At 37.3% G+C, this 20,970-nt stretch overlaps 2 protein-coding genes across 2 annotated transcripts in view; one reads left to right on the forward strand and one right to left on the reverse strand.

The window, feature by feature from the left end:
- Nucleotides 1-6,199: 6,199 nt before the first annotated feature.
- On the forward strand, nucleotides 6,200-16,370 carry tecrl2a (trans-2,3-enoyl-CoA reductase-like 2a). The gene is made up of 14 exons (XM_010736099.3): nucleotides 6,200-6,220; nucleotides 6,342-6,386; nucleotides 9,868-9,918; nucleotides 10,238-10,289; nucleotides 10,809-10,853; nucleotides 11,845-11,948; nucleotides 12,118-12,233; nucleotides 13,630-13,735; nucleotides 14,079-14,151; nucleotides 14,294-14,337; nucleotides 14,421-14,478; nucleotides 14,639-14,727; nucleotides 14,827-14,872; nucleotides 14,954-16,370. Exons 2-14 carry the CDS (start codon nucleotides 6,363-6,365, stop codon nucleotides 15,079-15,081), a joined length of 936 nt encoding a protein of 311 aa, XP_010734401.2. The 5' UTR covers nucleotides 6,200-6,220; nucleotides 6,342-6,362; the 3' UTR covers nucleotides 15,082-16,370.
- Nucleotides 16,371-16,458: 88 nt separating this feature from the next.
- Nucleotides 16,459-20,970, reverse strand: part of abca4a (ATP-binding cassette, sub-family A (ABC1), member 4a) — a 31,055-nt gene continuing 26,543 nt past the window's right edge. The window contains exons 39-50 of the mRNA XM_010736087.3: nucleotides 20,519-20,666; nucleotides 20,310-20,433; nucleotides 19,819-19,948; nucleotides 19,540-19,660; nucleotides 19,362-19,424; nucleotides 19,158-19,264; nucleotides 18,908-19,049; nucleotides 18,404-18,538; nucleotides 18,189-18,292; nucleotides 18,001-18,093; nucleotides 17,645-17,894; nucleotides 16,459-17,093 (exon numbers count right to left, since the gene is read on the reverse strand). Of these exons, the coding sequence (XP_010734389.2) occupies nucleotides 16,974-17,093; nucleotides 17,645-17,894; nucleotides 18,001-18,093; nucleotides 18,189-18,292; nucleotides 18,404-18,538; nucleotides 18,908-19,049; nucleotides 19,158-19,264; nucleotides 19,362-19,424; nucleotides 19,540-19,660; nucleotides 19,819-19,948; nucleotides 20,310-20,433; nucleotides 20,519-20,666 (1,537 nt within the window). The 3' untranslated portion in view covers nucleotides 16,459-16,973. The remainder of the gene's footprint in view (nucleotides 17,094-17,644; nucleotides 17,895-18,000; nucleotides 18,094-18,188; nucleotides 18,293-18,403; nucleotides 18,539-18,907; nucleotides 19,050-19,157; nucleotides 19,265-19,361; nucleotides 19,425-19,539; nucleotides 19,661-19,818; nucleotides 19,949-20,309; nucleotides 20,434-20,518; nucleotides 20,667-20,970) is intronic.

The raw sequence follows: 20,970 nt of genomic DNA on the forward strand, positions 1-20,970 counted from the left end.
TTACAGAAATGTTTGCGATTAATTAGTTAATTTTTTTTAATCGATTGACAGCCCTAATATATATATATATTGTTTTCTGGTTTGAAAATTGAGCTTAATGGGTTTGGTAGTGAAATACTTCACAACGCCAACGCTTCACTTGAAGTGCAATGAAGCACCATTATTGAGCAGTTCAAAATGCTAACTAAAATTCCAGTTTTTAAAGTATTTTTCATCCCACAACAGAGGACAGGTCAGAAAGTGAGTTTTGACAATTTCAGAATTCACTGCACTCTGCCAGGTAATTGTTGAGTCATTTGTATTGATCGACAGCTCTGTCAAACCCACACAGATATATAATGGTCACCATTGCTGAAATAGGGCTATGGGAATTTCGAAGGATACATTTATGAATAAGTCCAGGCAATGCTGCTGTAGCTACTGTTTGACATGAAGTGTTATACTTGGAATGATACAATCACTTGACTGGCTCCAGGCTCCTAGATACCTAAGTGCTTGATATTTGTCTCTAGTGCTTCTCCCCTTCTGTTCCCTGCTGTCTAAATACAATACATTTATGAAGGTGATTTGATTATCTTAAGCACAAATTGTTGAGATACAGAGATTGAATAAAGAGTTTTCTGGAATGATATAGTATGTAATCATCTACTAAGTATAGGTAAAATAGAGACAATATTCTGGCACAGATTCTTCATCTAGAGATTAGGTTTATCAGCTGTTGATTCCTACAGGAATGTGCATGTTGTCTAAAATAAGACTGAAGAGCTGAACTAATAAATCGTGTATAAATATTCCAAATAATGAAGGATGGTGACGGCTCTGAATGTACTGCTGTAATCACTTCTCGTCTGGGAAAAACATGGGAAGTCAAGACCGCAGGTGAAAAGAAAAGCATCAGACATACAAACAGACTATACTAGAACTTGTTCCTGATTGGTTTAAATGAAACTTTTAGAAGATATCACACTTTACTTGGAAAAAGAAAAACTTTACAGCCAACAAAAAATACAGTTAAAGGGTCTGGTAACTCCATGATATCTTTATTTTAATGGTACTACTACTGCAGTGTAAAAAAAAAAGATAGTTTCATTTAGTATGAATTATGCTATAAAGCAACACTTGGTGGCTAAGGATGTGTGTACACATAGCAAGGACACAAATCACAAACTAAATGACACAGTCTTAAAAAAATCAGATGCCAAAGGATAAGATTGACTTTCCAGCCAGATTTAAGGATTAGCAGTGGTGGTGGGGGGTTAAGCTGGTGGTTGTTTCTTCAATCTGGGGCCTGCAATAAAACTTTTATAATGGCTGCCACTGAAACTGACTGCTTTACCATCTGTCTGGACAATGAAGATGACATTACGTGAGTAAAACTAATGAAAACAATGATGTGTGAGGTTGCAGTGACACATCGTAATATGTTGACTGATTACTTGGGATCTCTTCCGCAGCAATAGTAATATCTTTTCCCTGTAGCACTGACAAGGCAACAAAAAGCATCGATAACATCCCTCCTTATGAGAGCCTCATATCTGCGGTTAATGTGCCGAAACATTTACTTCGTCTTGTGAAACAGACTTTAGTGTTGTTAGCAACAGACATTATTGTCGCAAGCTCTATTGTTTACCAACGGCATCTCTACTGTAGATAGATGAGGCCAACTAATGAGACTGATGTATATATTAGAATGTAACTTTTTATTTTGTTTATGTGATGGAGAGAAATTGAATCATAAAATATACATAGAAAGTAAGCAAACAAACTATTTTAAATAAGTCCTCCAAAGTTTGCTTATTATTATCAGCAGGAGTAATGCTCAAAGTAGTAAAAATAGTTAAAATATCACAGATTTTAGAAATATTGACTTTTGCTCTACATCATCTTCAGGGTTCTAATAAGATCAGGCAATATTATTCGTGTTTGTATTTGACATGATGCAGTACTTATGTTTTCTGACACTTTTTTGGCTAATATGAAATTGATTTGGTCTGAATTAGATGGTGTTGGATCGGGGTACTTCAATCATGTTCATCAGCGATATGTTTTGCAGCCTGAGCAAAAATCAATCACTCTGACATTGTGTCGTGGTGAATGACTTACCTGGCAGACCGGAGTCTGCTATTTTTCCTGCAAATGGATTTTGATTAAGGTCATTTCACAGAATTCTCATTATTTCTTTTTAACAACCCATTAGTTTTCTCCAGATTAAAAGGAAAGGTTGTTTTTTTTTGCCTTAGAAGGTACATTAATATAACCAGTCCTTTCTAGTATCCCGTCAATTCATTTGTTATTGTTTTTTGAGGGAGAAAAACTCAGAATCACTATCGATCAAGAAATCTTTTTTCTTATTGTTTGGATTTTACTTCAAACTCATTAGGTGGTTTTTGGTGCACTCATAACATTGTTGATGAGTTCAGCTCACTTTACTGCATCAAGACATTAAGAAGAACAATAGGTTATTCTTAATGTCTGTTGTTCATGTCTCTTATGCCTCAACACAAAGCAGGATATGTAAAAAGATGATTAAACAGAAATACATGAAAGAAAATAATTTAAGGATTTAAAAGACCCCTGGTTTAGCCACTATGTAACGTTGAGTGCTAGGTCACCATCTCCCCCTACTGGAGAAACAACATTTGTACTGGAGAACACGATCAAACAATGTGCAGTAGACCATGTTGGACTAATACATAGTCTCTATGCTGTTGATTAGTTTATAGATTGCAATTTGCAGCAAGCACACTGCAGTGTGAAGAGGTTGAACAGCGTAATTGTTGGACTATAAAAATATTAAATAAATGACTTTAAGCATGCAGCAAATTTAATGTAAAGCAGACTGTTATACATCTAGTATGCCACCTGCCAGGCTTATTTGTTTTCCAGTCTATGCCTCTGAAACCCCTCAAGCACAAGAGGCTCACATGGGAACCAGGTGGGAGAAGTGCTGCAGGCCCAACAACGCTTCTATGTCCCAAAATGGATTGACTGCAATTTGATTCAGGAAAGGTCTACTGATATTTACTGATTCGACGTGTCCTGGGAATACGAATACAACTTGTAAGACTATAAAAACATTGTCCCAATGGACTGTTTAGAAATGATAAAGGGAGGACAGGGGGTCAGAAAAGGTTTCTGTTGGCTGGATCCAGCATCCTGTTGCATTCAATAGTAAAAAGAAAAAAAACTAAAAAAAAAAACCTACTAAGAAAAATTATGGCTCCACAAACTTTTCCCTGAAATGATCTCATTTTCAAAATATAAGTAAAGTTATTCCTTCATCTAAACTCTAAAAATATAAAAGTTTGAATGTATTACAGACTAAAAAAATCTTGAAGATCCTCAAAAAGTATTTTCTTATTGAATCTCATGTCTAGAAAAATAAACATAACCTAAAAAGACAACAATGAGCCTGGTGTAAAAGAAGTAAAAGAATCAAGAATCAACTGACCTTCTTAATTGCCATGCCTGAAGATTGAATGTGTGGCATAAATACAGTTATGAGTAAAAGTTGGAAGTATCCAATGGTAGATAATAATCAAAGGTAGTGGCCATGCTGACCAGCAGAGGACAGTGTCATCCCATATGGAAGAAGCCTTAGGGTGAAGTTGTGTCAATATATGTGTTGCATGGGCACGTCAAAACAGCAGAATTGCTGATTGCTTAATCAAATGACAAGTTCTTTTACTCTCCAGTTCTACCGGGAAACATCCCCAAAATTGTATCTTTCTCTTTCACAAACTAAACATATAACTAATGTGAAACTCTAATTAAACCAGACTTTGACCTACCATTAAAAATTCAACTGATAAACCCTAACCCTAACTGTGATTCATTATGTTAAACCAGTATATAGTTTACAGCAATGGTAAAGGATTGAAATGGACAAGGTTCATCCTCTGAAGCCTGAATGTGTTTAGCAGATTTTACTGCCTTGTAGATTTCTCCTAATAATTTCTCCTAATAAACATTTGGATTGTGTTGCTAGAGGGAGGGTCAGAGCTCACCAAAAACACTAGTAGTCATATTTATTTTTTAAAATTAAAAACAACTTACGTGCAATTTGCTACAGTAAAAATTCTTCTATATTACAAATCCACTACAATTTTAATGAAGAATAACAACAAAGAGTACAAAAGGAAATACATGAATAACTATATGCAAGGATCCTGATAGCTTTGTGAAATTATTAAATATATATATTAAATATTCAATTTATTTTTACCAGAAAGCTGCATAAAGAAGAAGAAAATGTGTCTTTTGACCTCCTCTAGGTGTAACAATAACCTACTATGATGTTTTTGAAGACACTTTCTCATTTCAAACATCTCCAATTTACAAGCTCTCCTGAATTGTAATATCATGAAACACAAAAGTCCACTGAAAATGTATTGGCTGCTGCCTGTTGGTGTGATATTTTCAATGTAGCTGTGGAGATTTAAATAGGTCCATGATTTGCACTCCCTCTCTCTTTCTCTCACATAAATACAGTATGTCACAAAGTGTTATCCAGGGAGTCTTTCTCTATATCTCGTCTTAGTGAGTAACTATACAAATGTTGAAGTGTTTACATTCACTAACACTTGTGTCCTTGCCATCTGTCTCTGTGTCTCATTCTTCTCTAAATTCTGCCTGGTTTACATTTGCCTGAAGCTTGCAGGGTCTGGTCCAGCACTGTACCATAAATTGAATCCCCTCAGGCAGCAGAACAACAAAGTCTATACATGCTCAATGTGATTTTTATTGTTTGAATCCATTTTTGAAGGAGACAAGTTGAGGAAAACACAGCTGAGTAAGCACGTGAAAAGACTAGAGGGCATAGCAAGCAAAGAAAACCTAAGATGCAACTTGCAGACATTTCTCCCTCAGACTGTGTACGAGAGGAGAAATTGCACTTTGTCTTTTGGATCGAACAGCTTCATTCAGGTATTTGTGTACACTTCTCTGTTTGAGACAGGCACTCAAATGTTACTTCACTGACAATCATGTTAATACATATTACACACCTCACTTTGCCAAGCTACACAATTACTGTTTTAGATGGCCCTAAAAGCACATGTGCATTATGTTAATAAAGCTGCATCTGAACTAAAGACGTACTCTACTCTGTTTTGTGTTCATATGGAACAGCTTTCTTTATATAATTCTCACTTCTCCTTTATTCAGTACAAGTAAAAAAAAAACTGAAAGAGCATGAATATTGCATGAAGCAGCAGGTTTAATAAGCTGCTGGATACAAACTACTCTATGCCATAGCATTCAGTATATTGTAAAACCAGCTTAAAAAAACAAAAAAACAAGACCCATCATCAATCAGTCAATCAATAAATGGTGTTCTCTACACATGAGATTTTAGTAGAAATAAATTCAACACAGAAGCACGTCGCTGGAATGAAAAATTCATCCACCCAGAGTTACATAAACACCAGCAGGCTTCAGGAGCTCCAGAGTCTACAAAGACAGTTTTCAAAATGACATAAACGTTCAGAATGCATTACGTGTATGTGTGTGTGTGTGTGTGTGTGTGTGTGTGTGTGTGTGTGTGTGTGTGTGTGTGTGTGTGTGTGTGTGACAAAGAACAGCACATTTAAAGAACAACCAAGCAGTGAAAAACACTGTTAAAGGGTTCATGACATCCACAATCACTTGTCTCAGTAACTGAAAGGTAAATTTCAAAGATATTCAAAGTTCCAGGGTTGAATTACACATGTTTGGTGTCCCTAATGTGAGGATTATTAAACTCCAATAGTTATTTTATCACTATAGTACCACAGACCACTTTAGTTTCAGCATCCAAGTAAAACTGATATCCAGTTTGACCCTTAGTAATTGTATCTTTACTTGTGTGGGATATTTTGGTGCTCAGTCCAACTCTGGCAGGTTCATCTTCTGCTGACACAACTAAGCACTGCCTCTACAGATGAAGATGGCTCACGTCAGTCTTTTGCTGACATTTGTTGTAATACATTAATAGAAGCTGTCTCAACCTCATCTGCTTACTAAAGCCAAGTTGAGTTGGATTCTGCCAAGTGTCTTTCTCTTAAGATACTTTGGCTCACAGAAAAATAGAGGGGGAAAGCAGGAGGAGAGAAAAGCAGGAGCAGAAAACATGTGCAGAGTTTCTGTGGAGTGCCTCTAGTGAATCTGTGTCCCAGCACTAACTCAGAGAGAGAGAGAGAGAGAGAGAGAGAGAGAGAGACGAGGCTGGGAAGAATAAGGGGTCAGTCCAGGGTTTGTCCTCGAAAGGAGAGCAACTACTTCTCTATGTGAGGAATAATGAGTGTGTGTGCTGTTGGCTTATACTGATGTTTAAGGTCATTGTTTTTTCACCCTGTACACAGAGGATATAAAGATCCACCGCCATGAGTCGGACAACCTTCTTTGAGGTAAGTCTAAATCTTCAGTATGAAGTGCCACAGAATGCTTTTGGATTAAATGAAACCTTTAAATTGCCACTTTAGGGAAGACGATTTTGAAATCACTTTACTTTTAGAATGTAAATGTTTTACAAGGCCCTACTCCAGCAACAGACTTACTTTGAGCAAAATTCAAAGGCCAAGCAGAATTTGGAAAATTATGTATAAGTTTGCGTTACTATCTTCCTCTTCCTTGTTCTTTAAATGATTAAACATTCTTCAGAAACCTTTATTTGGAAATACTGTAATGCCATGTAAACTCAAGCATTTTTCTTAAAGAATCATTTTCTGTAAAAACAGGATGGTGTTTTTGGACAAGCATGTTGACACTCATCTCACCAAACATTGAGAACAACACATGGTGGTATGGTCAAAAAGCTAAAGTCATTACTTTTAAAATGAATGTTAGTCTGATGTTAGAGCAATCATTCTGCTCAGCAGCCTTATGATACCGTATGCTTGAAAAACTAAATTATTGCTTGGCGAATTCCAAAGAGATTTAAAGTGTCAGCAGAGTTCATGAACTCCAAATTCTGTCAGTATACAAAACTGAGCTGGAGCACCTCTCATGATTTCACTTGCCTCCAGTCTTGTCTCACAAGGCCTGATGAGTACTAATGAAGAAGTAGACAAGTAATTTGCTGTAAGTGCAGCAGGCCTATGAACTCAAGCTGATTTACAACACGCTCTGGGATGTATGCCATGCTCTCAGTAATTATTACATAAAGGCTGTCAGCCAACTTAGCAAATATTTAGATAATGTTTACAAAGATGGAAGTCATAAGTTTAGATGAGAAAAATTTACTTAGATAGGAAAATCGATACCACTGTCATGTCGGTACTCTAAATAAAAAGCTACAGCAGGCAGCTTAGCTCAGCATAGAGTCAGAACCATCATCTCATCTAACTCGCAGCAAGAAAGTGAATACATGTGCACTGCATTTGCCCTACCTCAAGATTAGCACTATATTTGGAACGGCAAGAACTTTTAAAGGTTCAAAACGCCCACATTTGCACTTGAGAACAGATCTGAACAAGTTTCACGGAAGTTCTTCTAATGTCAAAATGCCCTCTATATTTCTTTTTACGGCTTTTACTGGAACACTCCAGCTGCTATTTAGCACCTTAGCTGATAGTCATTCAGCTTTCAGATCATAGTGGCAAGATTTTCCATCTCTCATCCATAGCCTGCTATTATTAGCAGTAGTAGTATTTCAAAGTTGCACTCCAAGGTCTAGAGTTGTGTTTTATTTCCTAGCTGTGTCATGATAAAAAGGATATTTAATCTAGTGTACTGAGACAGATGGATGTGGAAAACATAAGGCAGACTTTCAATTTGCACACTACACAAAGTCAGCCGAGTCCTTAGTTGATTACTTTGCTTGATTGAAAGAGAAATTCTGTCCAGTTAGAGTGAGTGAGACAGCAGAAAGGACAATAGTAGGCTATACAATGGGCAGCCACATGCAGCTAATCAGTTCCAATAGTACCATGCTCAGTGTTTGAAGTAATGATCCTGTGGTTTAAGATCAGCTATTACATTCATCAGCTTTCACATTAAGTGAGGCTATTACTGCTGAGAGACTTCTTCAGTTGGTATCCATTACTTGGATTATTAAAACTTTGGTGAAGAACAAACTCCATCCCCTCTGATATAAAACTCATAATAAATATATATAAAACAACAATGTTTAACTATACTTTGCATACAGATAAGCTATGATCATTAAAAAAAAAAAAGATTAGACTCCGCACACAAGCTCTCACAAGCATGTACGTGCATGTTTTGTATGACCTGTGCTGTCAGCAGTGCCCTATATTCCCATGAGAGGATAGGGACGTCTGATAATCAGATTTACAAGGGCACAGCACAACCGAGTGCGCACCGCTTTACAACACACAGCCCTAATGACACCCTTGATGATCTTAGTGAACACACAGATGCATCAACATGTGCCCCTAGAATGCAGTTGGGAAGGTTAGCAGATGGAAAGCAAAACAAACACATCTCCCATGATGCCCTTTACTAAGATGTCAGCATGTCCTCTGCTCAGATCTTGAGTAACAAGATAAAAAAAACTATAATGTTTTTCAGCTAGAATTGTGAATTATATTGCAGGTCATTTTAGTAAGAGGAATGCAAACCCAGTCTCTTATTTGAAAAAGTAATTGATCTCGTTAGGGTCTATGTGCTACAGATGCAAATAAAATGCAAAAATACAATATTGTAAAATAACTTTGGTCACAAGATAAAAAGACTTACCAAACTTGTTTTTTGCAATCCAAACAGCAACTCTCTCTCTCTCTCTCTCTCTCTCTCTCTCTCTCTCTCTCTTTGTCTACCTCTCTCTTTCTTTCTCTCGACTGTGCACTCAGCAAATCTTTAGGTATCCATTAGTGGGTTATTACACTGTCCAGTAAGGGAACCAATTTAGCTAGGACAGCTCTGCTGAGCAGCACAGTATGGAATGCTTTCAGGGCAAATTACGGGCCGCCACCCACCATCCTCCTTGCATATGCTGTACATCACCACTGACATGGTCTAATTAAGATGAAAAAGATGTGCAGGAGAGCAGCAGGACAACACAATTTCTTATTTTCCTACCAGACTCAATGAGCCTCATTATACAGATTGAGATTACTGTACTTGATCAGAAAAACTGGACACGCTTGACAGTAGGTGTCAGTGTCAGCTGTGCTTAGCCATATGGTTATATTTACATTCACATTTCGTTCATATTTCTATAGTTGATTCGAAAACACAGATCAGTCATATTGCTTTGAGTATTTTAAGTTGAGAAAATGTTTCATGCAGGCATTGATTTTCCCTCCAGCTGCCCATATTTTATTTTGTGATTTGATTTTGAGTTTTTTAAATTTAGACCACATTTTCTGTAATCCCTTTTGCTTGTGCTTGCAAGAAGGATAAGAGCCAGCAACAGTCTAAAGAACAGCCAGCATGTAGATGTAGATGATATGCAGACCAGGTAAAACGCGGCGCATGTTCTGCAAAACTAGTGTCGGTATCATAAATGCTTTGTGTTAAAGAGTCTGACATAGAGGTTTTTCTGAAGATGATAAAGTGATGTGATCTTTTGAGAAAACTTGCATAAATCAACAAAGGTGTACAGAAATATTCTGTGACAGAGATACAGTATATATCAAATTGACTTCTTTCAAATTTACGGCTCATGATGTGCTTCCAGCCTTTTGGCAATCTTTATATCTTACTCTGAGAGGGATTTGAAAGTCCAGCTTTTACTGCCTGTGGCTTTGTTGCTGAGGTGGCACATAGAGGACGTGGCTCATCACATTTAATACATTCTGAATATTCAGTGAATGACTATGAGGAATGAATGAAAAATCTCTCTTAATGACTTAAATGCATGTGTGACATTTATTACTTGGATCTTGTGCTTTATAAAGGTGGTACATCTTGTCTTTTCTTTAGGTGAAGGTCCTGGATGCTAAAACCAAAGAGCAGCTTTGTTTTTTAGATAAGGTATGCTGTCATAATGCCATAACTACAGTTTTCGGTTGCCTTTAAGTAGTCTTAACTTTAAAAAACTAATCTTCTTCCACTGTGATTTATATTCTATATTCGCATGTTTTTTTCTTATCATTAAAACTGTACTGTGTTTACATTGATTGAAAATATTTCAGCTGCACCATTCCACCGAATAGATCGTTTTAGGGATGTTTCTTTTAGAAAATGTTTTGGCTGCACTGCATGAGTTTTTAATGATAGTGAGGTTTAGGGATTTTACCACAAGAAACACTGCTCTTCAAGGTTGCATATTTTATTTTTGTATTCCATTCAGGTGGAGCCCTGCTCAACAATAGCAGACATCAAGAGCCTTTTTCATAAATCATGTGAGTGTTCAGAAGTAGTTTTTAAACCAAGTTTGGTTTGAGTTTAAATTTAGTAGGCTTTAGTGTCCAACTTACAGCATTGTGCAGTCAAAAATATAAATTTTAATTTTTAATTTATCATACTATTGTATTAATCTTTCGTATCTTGTATTGCACATTTACTGTGAACTAAAACTTTGAATTTGTATGGTTCTTTGATAAAAAGGATAACAATTACACTTGTTATGCTGATGAGTGAATTATCTTACAGCATATCACATCAGTCCGCAGAGACATGTTCTGTTAAAAACTATTTCTTGTTTACTCCTCTGAAGCCTGCAGTGGTTCTGTCTTCAGCGTGTGTCTGGCTCAAAAATCTTACCAAATGTTTGCCAAGCCTGAGGCCATCAGCATCCATCAGAGGAGCAGAGCTCAACATTATTCCATTGTGATCAATTATTATTGGGCCTGAGGCCAAAATCTGTGTGTGCCAATGCCAGGTCTGTCCAACCCAGTATGTGTGTGTCTGTGTTTGATCAGATCCTCACTGGTATCCAGCAAGACAAGCCCTGAAACTTTATCCCAGTAAGTAGCCATGTTGTTTATTGTATGTGTATGTATGCGTGTTTCATTAGCAACATTGAAGCTGCAGAAATCCAGCTCCGATTGCTCTGGGTGGTAATTAGTTAGGGTTTATATCTGTTTGGAGTTCATTGCCCACAAATACTGTGTAGCAATGTTAATATACTGCAGACAGCATTCTTATGTTAAGGCATCCATTCATACAGTGTCTGATACTTTGTACAGAAAGTAAAAAGTAGGTCTTCAGCCATGGGGTGAGTTCTCTTGCTGCTATTTAGAGGACAGTTTATGTTTTGTCTGTAGGTTTCTGCTTATCTCACCAGAATAGGACAGCAGTGGGGATATGATGTTGTGCTGCAAAGTAGGTATGCATATTTAGAAACATGACTCCAAGATCTTGTCTAATAATGGAATGGATAATGGAAAATTTTGAGGTGAAGTGAAAGTGAATGAAAGTCATAAAAACACCCCACATCATTACAGCGCCGTCATCACTGTGGAAACCACTAGTATGTGCATATTTCATTCATTCATTTTAGCTTAAATTAAACCAGAAAAGACAAACACAGCACATAAAGCAGACAGAGAAAGACCTACCGTGAGCTATGATGTTGCTGGGCTTTAGTTGAAGGCTATCTTGTTACTACAAAGTACAGAGTTTAGGCTATGTGGGCCACTTACCCCTGAGGATATTCTAAAAATGTCATCCAATTAGTACCACATATTATCAGTGACTGTGCCCCCATGAGCTTTCAGGTACGTGTGCTGAAAAACTGATCAGACATTCATTAAAAACACTCAGCTTAGGTCGCAATGTTTTACTCATAACAAAGATTATTGTGAATTCTGTCAATGTGGTCTTCTCAACTCTAGAAAGTATAGTAAGTAATAATTCAGAGCCGAGGTTTTGCACTGGAATAATTATTTGATGGTAGAATTTCAGATTAAGATGAATGTGTGTATGTAAAATATAATTTTCTTCTTTTTTGTTTAGAGGAAAAATCACTTAGAGATGATGAGATCTTACAGAATCTACCCGTTGGGACCAGTGCAACCATGTACTTCAGAGATCTTGGTCCACAGTTGGGATGGACTATGGTAAAAAGAGCACACCGAAAGATTACTGATGTACCAGTACACTACTGAGAACACTGAAAAATAAATAAAAAAAGATCATTGAAGTTTGTTTTTTCTCCATGACACCTCCTGAGCTCAGCAATAGAAAGATAGTATTAAGTGTTAACTTTGTCTATTCTTTTGTCTCCAGGTGTTTCTGGCGGAGTGCATTGGACCCCTTCTCACCTACCTCCTCTTCTATTTTCGAGTCCCGTACATTTACTCACACATATATGCCTTTACCTCTAGTCCCCATCCTGTTGTCAAGTAAGTGGAAAAAATAAAATTCAATTATAGTTTTATTTTTTCACCTTCTGGACAAGACTTGATGTGCAGAATAATACCACTGTCATCTCTGTAGGACTATTACGATGCAGCTACTAGCAGCAAGTTAGCTTAGCTGGTACTGGTTAAAGCGCCATATCATTTTAACACTTTTTTTTTCTTTTTACAGATTGAGATATGTGAGATATATCATGTTAAAGGTCCAGTGTGTAAGATTGTTGTTACGGTATATCATGTTAAAGGTCCAGTGTGTAAGATTGTTGTTACGGGTTGTTAATTTTTAAAGAAAAACCCTTAAATAAGAAGGATCGGATTCAAAGCATCAAAGTTTAAGTTGAATTTATTGTTCTTGTACAAGAGAAGCGTTTCACAGTGTAACCCCCTAAAGAGGTTACAGAGAAAAAGGCTCCCTGAGGAGCGTTGACAGTTGGTTCTTATACATTTTCCTGAAGATGGGCTGTCTCAACCCCTGTAAATTGTTAACAGTCAATTTGCATATAATGCCTTTAAACAGCTTACTTCAACATATCACCTAATGAGTGGCCAGTATGTCCCCAATCTTGATGTCATCTCTCTGACCTGTCCCTGAGTCATTCTGTTCTCAAATTCCTCTATTCATACATTAACCTGAACTTTACCTTACCCTGCCAGTCTGAGTAAAACATCAATAAAGGGAAGTGCCCTAAGGACATATAATGTAAGAACAAACATTGTGTAAGTTAAAACATCCAACTAGCTGTGTAACCCTAATTTTTATAACAATTGTATTTACAGAATATGGCAGAAATCATACTATGTTTCATCAGTGTATAATCACCAATAAACAAGATTTTTAGTTATGTTTTTGTTACCTTAGAATGAGAATATTTTACATTTACAAGCTGCCATGTTTCTACAGTAGCCCAGAACAGACAGACTAAACACTGGCCTCTGATAGGGTCATATGCATTTTTCATGCATTTAGCAGCCACTGCCATTTCTGCTTTACTTTACTCTAAGAGGAGGTGATCGGGTTGGAAACAATCATTATTACAGTATTCTAGTATGTAAGCCTGTCGTTTACTATTCTATGCAATGCACAGCATATGATAGCATATGCACTACATATGGAACTGCACGTGTACTGGTGTAACTTAATTTTCTCCTGTCAGTATACCATCTGTACCATCCCATTTGATCTGCTTATTGATCCCCATCTGTCATCTGTTTTTATGTTTGTTTTTAAATCACACCCCACTCATCAATTAAACTTAATCTGTTCTCTTCGCAAATTTTAAACATTCTGCAAAAAAAATAGTGTCATTCATGCCATGACGAAATTGTAAGCACCTCATTTAAATAAATAAATTAATACATTTTTTATCTCTCTGTCTCTCAGACTAGCCTGTGCCTGTCATACCTTCCACTATATGAAGAGGTTGATAGAGACTATCTTTGTGCATCGTTTCTCCCATGGGACCATGCCTCTCAGGACGATAGTCAGGGTGAGGACACCACTACCCTTGAAAAGAGGAGCCTCTGATAATATGCTCACCTCTTTCACAATATGTGGCCTCTTTTTCCCTGTCCTATGCCAGCTGTTGTGGTACTGATTTTAGCCTCCTTCGGATACAGAATGCTGATTACAACAGTCTCAGAGCACAGTGTCTTGATGAGGAGAGGTAGTTATTATAGGTCTTCTATTGTGTATGTAGTTCAAAAATAGAAACTGAATCAAAGTGAGCAATACATTTACATTCTAATTGCCTGGTTCATTCTTCATCATGCAATGGTAAAAAATGATTTCTACACATTTATATATATATTGTTTGTTTTTTTTCCTCTTAGAATTGTGCCTATTACTGGGGCTTCTCAGCTTGGTTGGCCTACTATATCAATCACCCTCTTTATACACCTCCATGTGAGTTAGCCCATGTAGACACACACACACACACACACACACACAAACACATACACATACACACACACACACACACACACACACAATGTTGTTTTTCTTGATTTTCTGCAACTTATCAACACCAGCATATCTCTCTTCACAGCATATGGAGAACTACAAGTTAACTATGCATTAGTCATATTTGTGGTACGTATACTGGCATTGACTCAGGACCAACATGAATTCAGTGTGTATTACAATAAGTTGTGAAACGCTTATTTCTGTTTCAGATGTGTGAACTAGGAAACTTCTCCATCCACTTGACTCTTAATAACCTCAGAGGAGATGGTAAGTTGTTGAGCTTGTGTGTACTTCCACAGGACATATTTTGAACTTATGCATGGATCATATATGTATCAGCAGTATATTTTCATTATTAAGAGAACCGCTAAATAAAATACAATTTAAATGTTATTTAAACGTAATCTTACACAAAACCATTTCTCAGGATCAAGGAGCAGAAAGTTTCCTATGCCAAATAAGAATCCCTTCACATGGCTATTTCTCTTTGTATCCTGTCCGAATTACACGTATGAGGTAATAGAAAGTATTTACAGTCATTCAAAATGGCAATTTATATCACCCATGCTTTATATTTATCTCTCTGTTTGCCTGTATATTTCACACATACTGTAGGTTGGAGCTTGGGTGAGCTTTTCCATCATGACCCAGTGTCTGCCAGGTATGCATAGTGTATTCTGTTGTGTCGGCATAAATACACCACACCAACAACATTCTAATATTTGTATGTGTTGTATTCCAGTGGCTTTGTACACATTATTGGGGTTTATTCAGATGACCATCTGGGCCAAAGGGAAGCACAGAGCCTACAGCAGGGAGTTTAAGGACTATCCCAGCCTGCGGATGGCCATTATCCCCCTGATTCTCTGAGAGGTCAACTATTGTAGCATATTGTATTTGGTTCACTATGCAAGTGTTTTTGACTAAACAAATGTTTGCTGCTGCTGAGTCCAGAACTATGCAAGTTTCTTAGATCAATAAATGAACTGACAGTAGTGTGAATGAAAGCAATAACATTATGGCAATACACTGGAGCCTTTAAAAAAAAAAGACTTGAATAACAATTGAATTGTCTGTTAAGTTTCAATAACGGGTTTTAGTTTCATGCTAGACATTTGATTTAACATTGTGATGTTAATAGTTAGTAATGACATGAGATAAATTTTCATTGCGGTCATATTGTGTATGCTTTGTTAACTTTGGTTATACAAAAGAGTCAGATTTTTGGTATTTGTCTCTTTCAGGACAAAGGGGGAAAAAAAGGTTAAAAAATGGCACTTCAGAATTGTAGCAACCCCTGTTCAACCCAGGGAGTAGTCCTCACTGCAACCTTTTCAAGAAATTAATGAATGCTTTCATCACTTATAAAATTTTCAGGTGAACAAGTCAAGTAAAAGAAATAAAACATACTCTAGCTCATAATAAAGTGCCTGTGGAAGCAAACTAACACTAACACTAAAAATGAAAATGTCATGGCATCCATTTGAGAGTGCATCATCACTTTTAATCTCTCAGCAGGAATGCTGATAAAGCAGACATTTAATTGTGCTCATATTAAGCCTCTCCACTATACAGTAAATCTCAGATTGTCTTCAGAGAAATAGAAACTGTACTGTACTACTTGCATTAATGTGTAGAGGGTTTATACGGTAGATAACTGCAGTGGTCCTCTCGTCTTTGCTGTATAATCTCAGGTTTTAATAAACTGTTTTCTATAAATGTTAATGAATGTGAATAATCTTAAGCAATAAAATAACAAAATATCCACATGTTAAGGAAAATGTAACTTTATTTGACATGATGGTCCTTTCAGAAACATCATTTTTGTGACATTGACAGTTTACCAAAGTCGCACATATGTATATCATAAAGCGCAAAGATTCAAAGTATTTTAAATTAAAACATACCATCATCACTGAAGACATTGGTGGCATGAGATTATTACATATTATCGATAGCAGCAAGAGGATTTTGTAAAAATTATGATGTGTATTGCACTAACAAATTTTTTAGCAGATTGAACATAAAAATAAAAAAAATGTGCTGCATCAATTAACGCTGCATCAATAAAGTGCTAAAACTATGCTTCTCTGAGTGCTTATTTCACATAATCTAAAGAAGGCAAAATAAATCAAAGCAAATCTTGCTTGGCATCTGAAGCATAAATTATGGACCAATGCTTCCTTTACAACTCACATCAATCGCATTGTAACCTTTTTTGACATATCATTAATTAAAGCCATGGTCCTTGGTCTTAAATCTAAAGCTCTGTTTCATTTAGTTTGCAAGGCCTATAAGGTGAGCAGAACGTGGAACACATAGCAGGCACAGAGATGCTCCACACCTTCCAAATTCAAATCCCACTAACCCTCTTTACTGGAAAAGCAAAGTAGAGCATGTGCACTATTGCCACATGCCATACATCATCAATCATTTCATTGCTACCTCCTTCACAGACTGCATTTTAAGGCCTAACACCACATAATGGATCAACACGGGCTGCAAAAAGACTGTGTGTTTTGTGGCCTAACCCAAAAGCGACCATGCAGCAGATGGTTGTCTCTAGCAGGCTAAGGACAGGATTTCATGATGACACTACAGAGAATCATCTAGAAGAGGATCATTTGAAGAGGAGGTTGATATTCTGTCAACTAGCATTCAATCAGTCCTCACACAGCACACATCTACAAGCTTCTTTAAACATGGTGGTCTTTGACACTGAAGCCAAAGACTGTCTTCCAGTTGAGTTCACTGGGCTAAGTTCACTTCCCCAAAGACTTGATGGGTGTGTTGTTAATATATTGCTGTGCCCCTGCAGCTTTTGGATGCAACACAATAGTGTCGTCCTCTCTTGATTGTTGCTTGGCGAAATTCACAAAAACCTACAGGTACATAGAAACATGACAGTCAGCATGTTGTTGTTAAGACCTTAACAAATGTGATACTCAAAGCAAAGGAGGACATGAGAGAATGAAACATAATGTAGCAAGATTTGTTTAAACCACCAGGTGGACAAATCAAGTAGGAGGAAACAATACCATCTTAATATCTATCAAGTCAAATAGCAAAAAAGCAAATGTACCAATGAAATGAAATATGGAGCTATGCATGGCAATGTCATTACCAACATGCAGATATTAACATGAAACATGAGGGGTTTACTAATGTGATTACAATTAATTCTGTGGGGGACCATGAACGTCTTTACCAAATTTCATGGCAATCCATTCATTTAGCTCTTGAGATATTTCAAAGTGGTGGTAGAGCCCCATTTTAGCCACACCACTAGTATGGCTAAAACGTTTATGAATTATTCACAATTTGACTAATTAGACTGGTTCTCAGCTAAGGTATCTATGAGAACTGAAAGTAGAAAATGTACACCCTTATTAAATTCCTATTTCACTACACATTATGTTTTCTTTTCATTTACCTGATCAAGAGTGGTCTGTGACACTGAGTAGTCTTCAATGTTAAGCTTGTCTTTGTTAGACAGGACCATTTGAAAAATCCTTGCCAGAGAGGAGGAAGAGATCTTGTACTGTAAAGTGTTGTAGTGTTTCTCTCTCTGGATGCAGCCTGGGAAAGTGTTTTCCATGAATGCTTCGGCAGGGTTCAAGTCTGGGGCGCAGCCGGGTGCAGCTGCCCGGATCTTCATGGTCACCACATAACCATCACCAAACCTACATTCATTGATGTCAGGCCAAGCAAAATCAAATATCAGTAAATGGATTCTCTATTCACTGTTGTATGAATGGCGTAATATAATTATGAAGTATAATGACTAACTTGTATTTGAGATGCTGAATGGTTCCCAAACACTTAAATGATCCATTAACCATAATTGCTAAGCGGGTACACAGCGCCTCACATTCCTCCATACTGTAAAGACAGATGGCAAAACAGTCATTTAAATTTATGCTTTAAATATGCATGCATGGATACACACAGTCAAACACCTACATCATGTCGTTTACCTGTGTGAGGTGAGGACCACAGCTCGTCTGTCCTGAATAACACTCATGATGGAGTTCCACAGGAAGCGCCTGGAGAGAGGGTCCATCCCTGTAGTGGGCTCATCCTAATATATAGTAACAATAAAGACATTAATATACACACAGAAACACCTAACCACACTTATGTAACTATGACCCCCATGCAGATGAAACACTGTCATTAGTGTTGGCCTCACCAGTAGCACCAGTGCAGGGCAGCCTATCATAGCAATAGCGGTGGAAAGTTTCCTCTTGTTGCCTCCACTGTAGGTCCCTGCACTTCGGCCCGCATCCTCTGACAAACCCAGCTTCTGGATAGCCCACTCTGCAACCTGAGCACAGGGAGGATATGGTCCTCATGTTACAATTCAAACTGAACTTGTTTCATTCTTTGAACAAAGGTATTAAATTATGCCATAGTGTCTGGTGGGTGTCATTTCTCAACATCATTTTCCTATTGATATGCCATGTTTTCCTTCTCTGTCCAAACATGTTTGGGTTTGATAGATGCAGAAACAAGTTTGACAAACACAAGCTTGTTTGATGAGAGTGATGTCACCTTTTTCATTCATCCGCATTTTTTTATTATAACTGATAATAAGTTAGGCTTGAGGTTGTTTTTAGATTTTAGATTTAAACATTATATGCATTATATAATACACTCTATAACTATTTATTTACTGGCAGAAGCTGAATCTCACCCTGCTGATCTCAGCCTCTGGAACTCCACGAAGGCGGGCATAGAGGTGTAGATGTTCTCTACCTGTCAGCAGTTCATCTATGGCATCAAACTGTGGACAGTAACCCATGTTCTGGTGGACATCCAGGATGTTGGTCAAAACACTGATATTTCAGGGAAAGCACAGGGTAAACAATAAGAATGCTGATTACAAGCCTCAAAATTCATATCAGGTTTCAAATCGATTTACTACTGAAAACAACATTACTAACCTGTGACCAGCAACTGAGGCCTCTCCTGAAGTAACGTCAATGTCTCCAGTCAACATCTTAAACGTTGTGGTCTTCCCTGCTCCATTAACACCCAGGAGACCAAAGCACTACAAGGACCAGGAGATAAAACATAACAAGTGAACGATAAAATGACCAACATGTTTTCTCTGTGAAGTAAATTGTATTGGTTTAAACACCACAAACCTCTCCAGGTGAGACTCCAACACAGATTCGGTCCACTGCAGGGATAAATGTTCCTGAGTACGTCTAGCAAGGCAGGATGAGAACAAAATAAGGACAAAGATGTATGTGTATTATTGGAATTTGAAATACTTTGTCTTGTCCATGATTGATCATATTTTGAAAAAGAAAAATGTGTCACCTTGGACAGGTCTCGAATGCGTAAGATGTCTCCATTTTTTTCACTCTTGTAGATCCGCGCTCTTTCCTCTGCCACATCCATATCTTCTTCTAGATTAGGAGGGTTTTGGAAATCTGATATCCTGCAAATGAAAAAAAAACTACTCAGTTCAAAACAACTTGCAGTGACAACACATTTTAGATTGTGCATTTTATTACATACATTTAAATTTTTCAAAGATCAACTACTTAAGTACATCTGAAAAATGTGGTATTCTAATTGAAGCTCCACTATACTTACCAGTGATCCAGGAAGAAGCGATACTGGAAAAAAATGTTAAGAATGAAATAGACGACTCCCTCAACAGCCATGCAGAATAGGTTCTTTCCAATAAAGTCCCATTTGTAGGGGTCTGGACTGTAGTCCTCGCCTGAGGAAATACATCAAAGTAACACACCTGTCAATCACACTATCTTAAAAAAAAGTCTAAGAAATATGGACATTTTCAAGAATTGAAACTTAGTTCAGGGATTGTAATTGTTTTCTAATATTTCAGATTTTACCCTTTAAACTGCCAGATGTATGTTTTACTACTACAGAATATGTTACAGTGTAGTTGGGGCACACAGGAAGGTCTAGGGTGTGTTATAACCCTGCAGCTATACATGTAAGCTATCAGATTTCTGATGACCCAACATGTGAGTGCTGAGATGGTTGCTGACAGAGGTTTTTGCTGCTACAAGTATTTGCTTGCTAAACTGTGAGGAATATGTGTGTGTGTTTAGCATTACCAAAGCGCGCGTAGATATCAGTCACAGCCTGGTTCATAGCCATGTCTATGAGACCTCGGCCCAGGCAGTAATGGGGGAAGAGGAGCAGTACAGTCTTTAACAGCTGGTTAAACCTGTAAAAAGTCTAGACAGATAACCAACACACACAAATTAAAGTTAAAATGTGTGGAAGATGGAATTTACAGAGACAGGTCCCTATGGTCCCTTACTGTGGTGCTCTCAAAAAGGTCCAGGATGAAGGTGATGGCACTGCTGTTGATGCCAATGAAGAGGTTGATACATGACAAAGAGACATAGGCTGTGCTGGGGACACTGAATATAAAGGACATGGGGTACATCATCGGTGTCACAGACCAGCTACAAGAGGAAGAGAGAAATCGGAAGAACAAAAAGAAGAAGCATCAGTTAAGCACAATGAATGTGACAATCTAATGGCAGACATCAGTGATGTACTATTACTATAAAAAATAATAGGAGATTGGTAGCCTCAACTCATCTCTACACAACAGCATACATACTGTAGTAAACTATTGACAAGGTACTTTGTACCTTGATTGTTTCTCTTTTTGTATGTCACTTTGGATAAAAGCTTCAGCTAAGTGACTAAATATAAATGTAAGGCATAAAATGATGCTTTTGTGAAAAAAGACAATACATATAC

The sequence above is a fragment of the Larimichthys crocea genome, chromosome XXIII (genome assembly GCF_000972845.2).
Source record: "Larimichthys crocea isolate SSNF chromosome XXIII, L_crocea_2.0, whole genome shotgun sequence".
NCBI lineage: Eukaryota > Metazoa > Chordata > Actinopteri > Sciaenidae > Larimichthys > Larimichthys crocea.

Excerpts from the sequence above, each read along its gene's own strand:
- tecrl2a (XM_010736099.3), top strand. The coding sequence starts at position 6,363 with ATGAGTCGGACAACCTTCTTTGAG. Across the intron at positions 11,949-12,117 it reads CACAGTTGGGATGGACTATG|GTGTTTCTGGCGGAGTGCAT; the intron begins GTAAAAAGAGCA and ends TTTTGTCTCCAG. Across the intron at positions 12,234-13,629 it reads AGTCCCCATCCTGTTGTCAA|ACTAGCCTGTGCCTGTCATA; the intron begins GTAAGTGGAAAA and ends TCTGTCTCTCAG.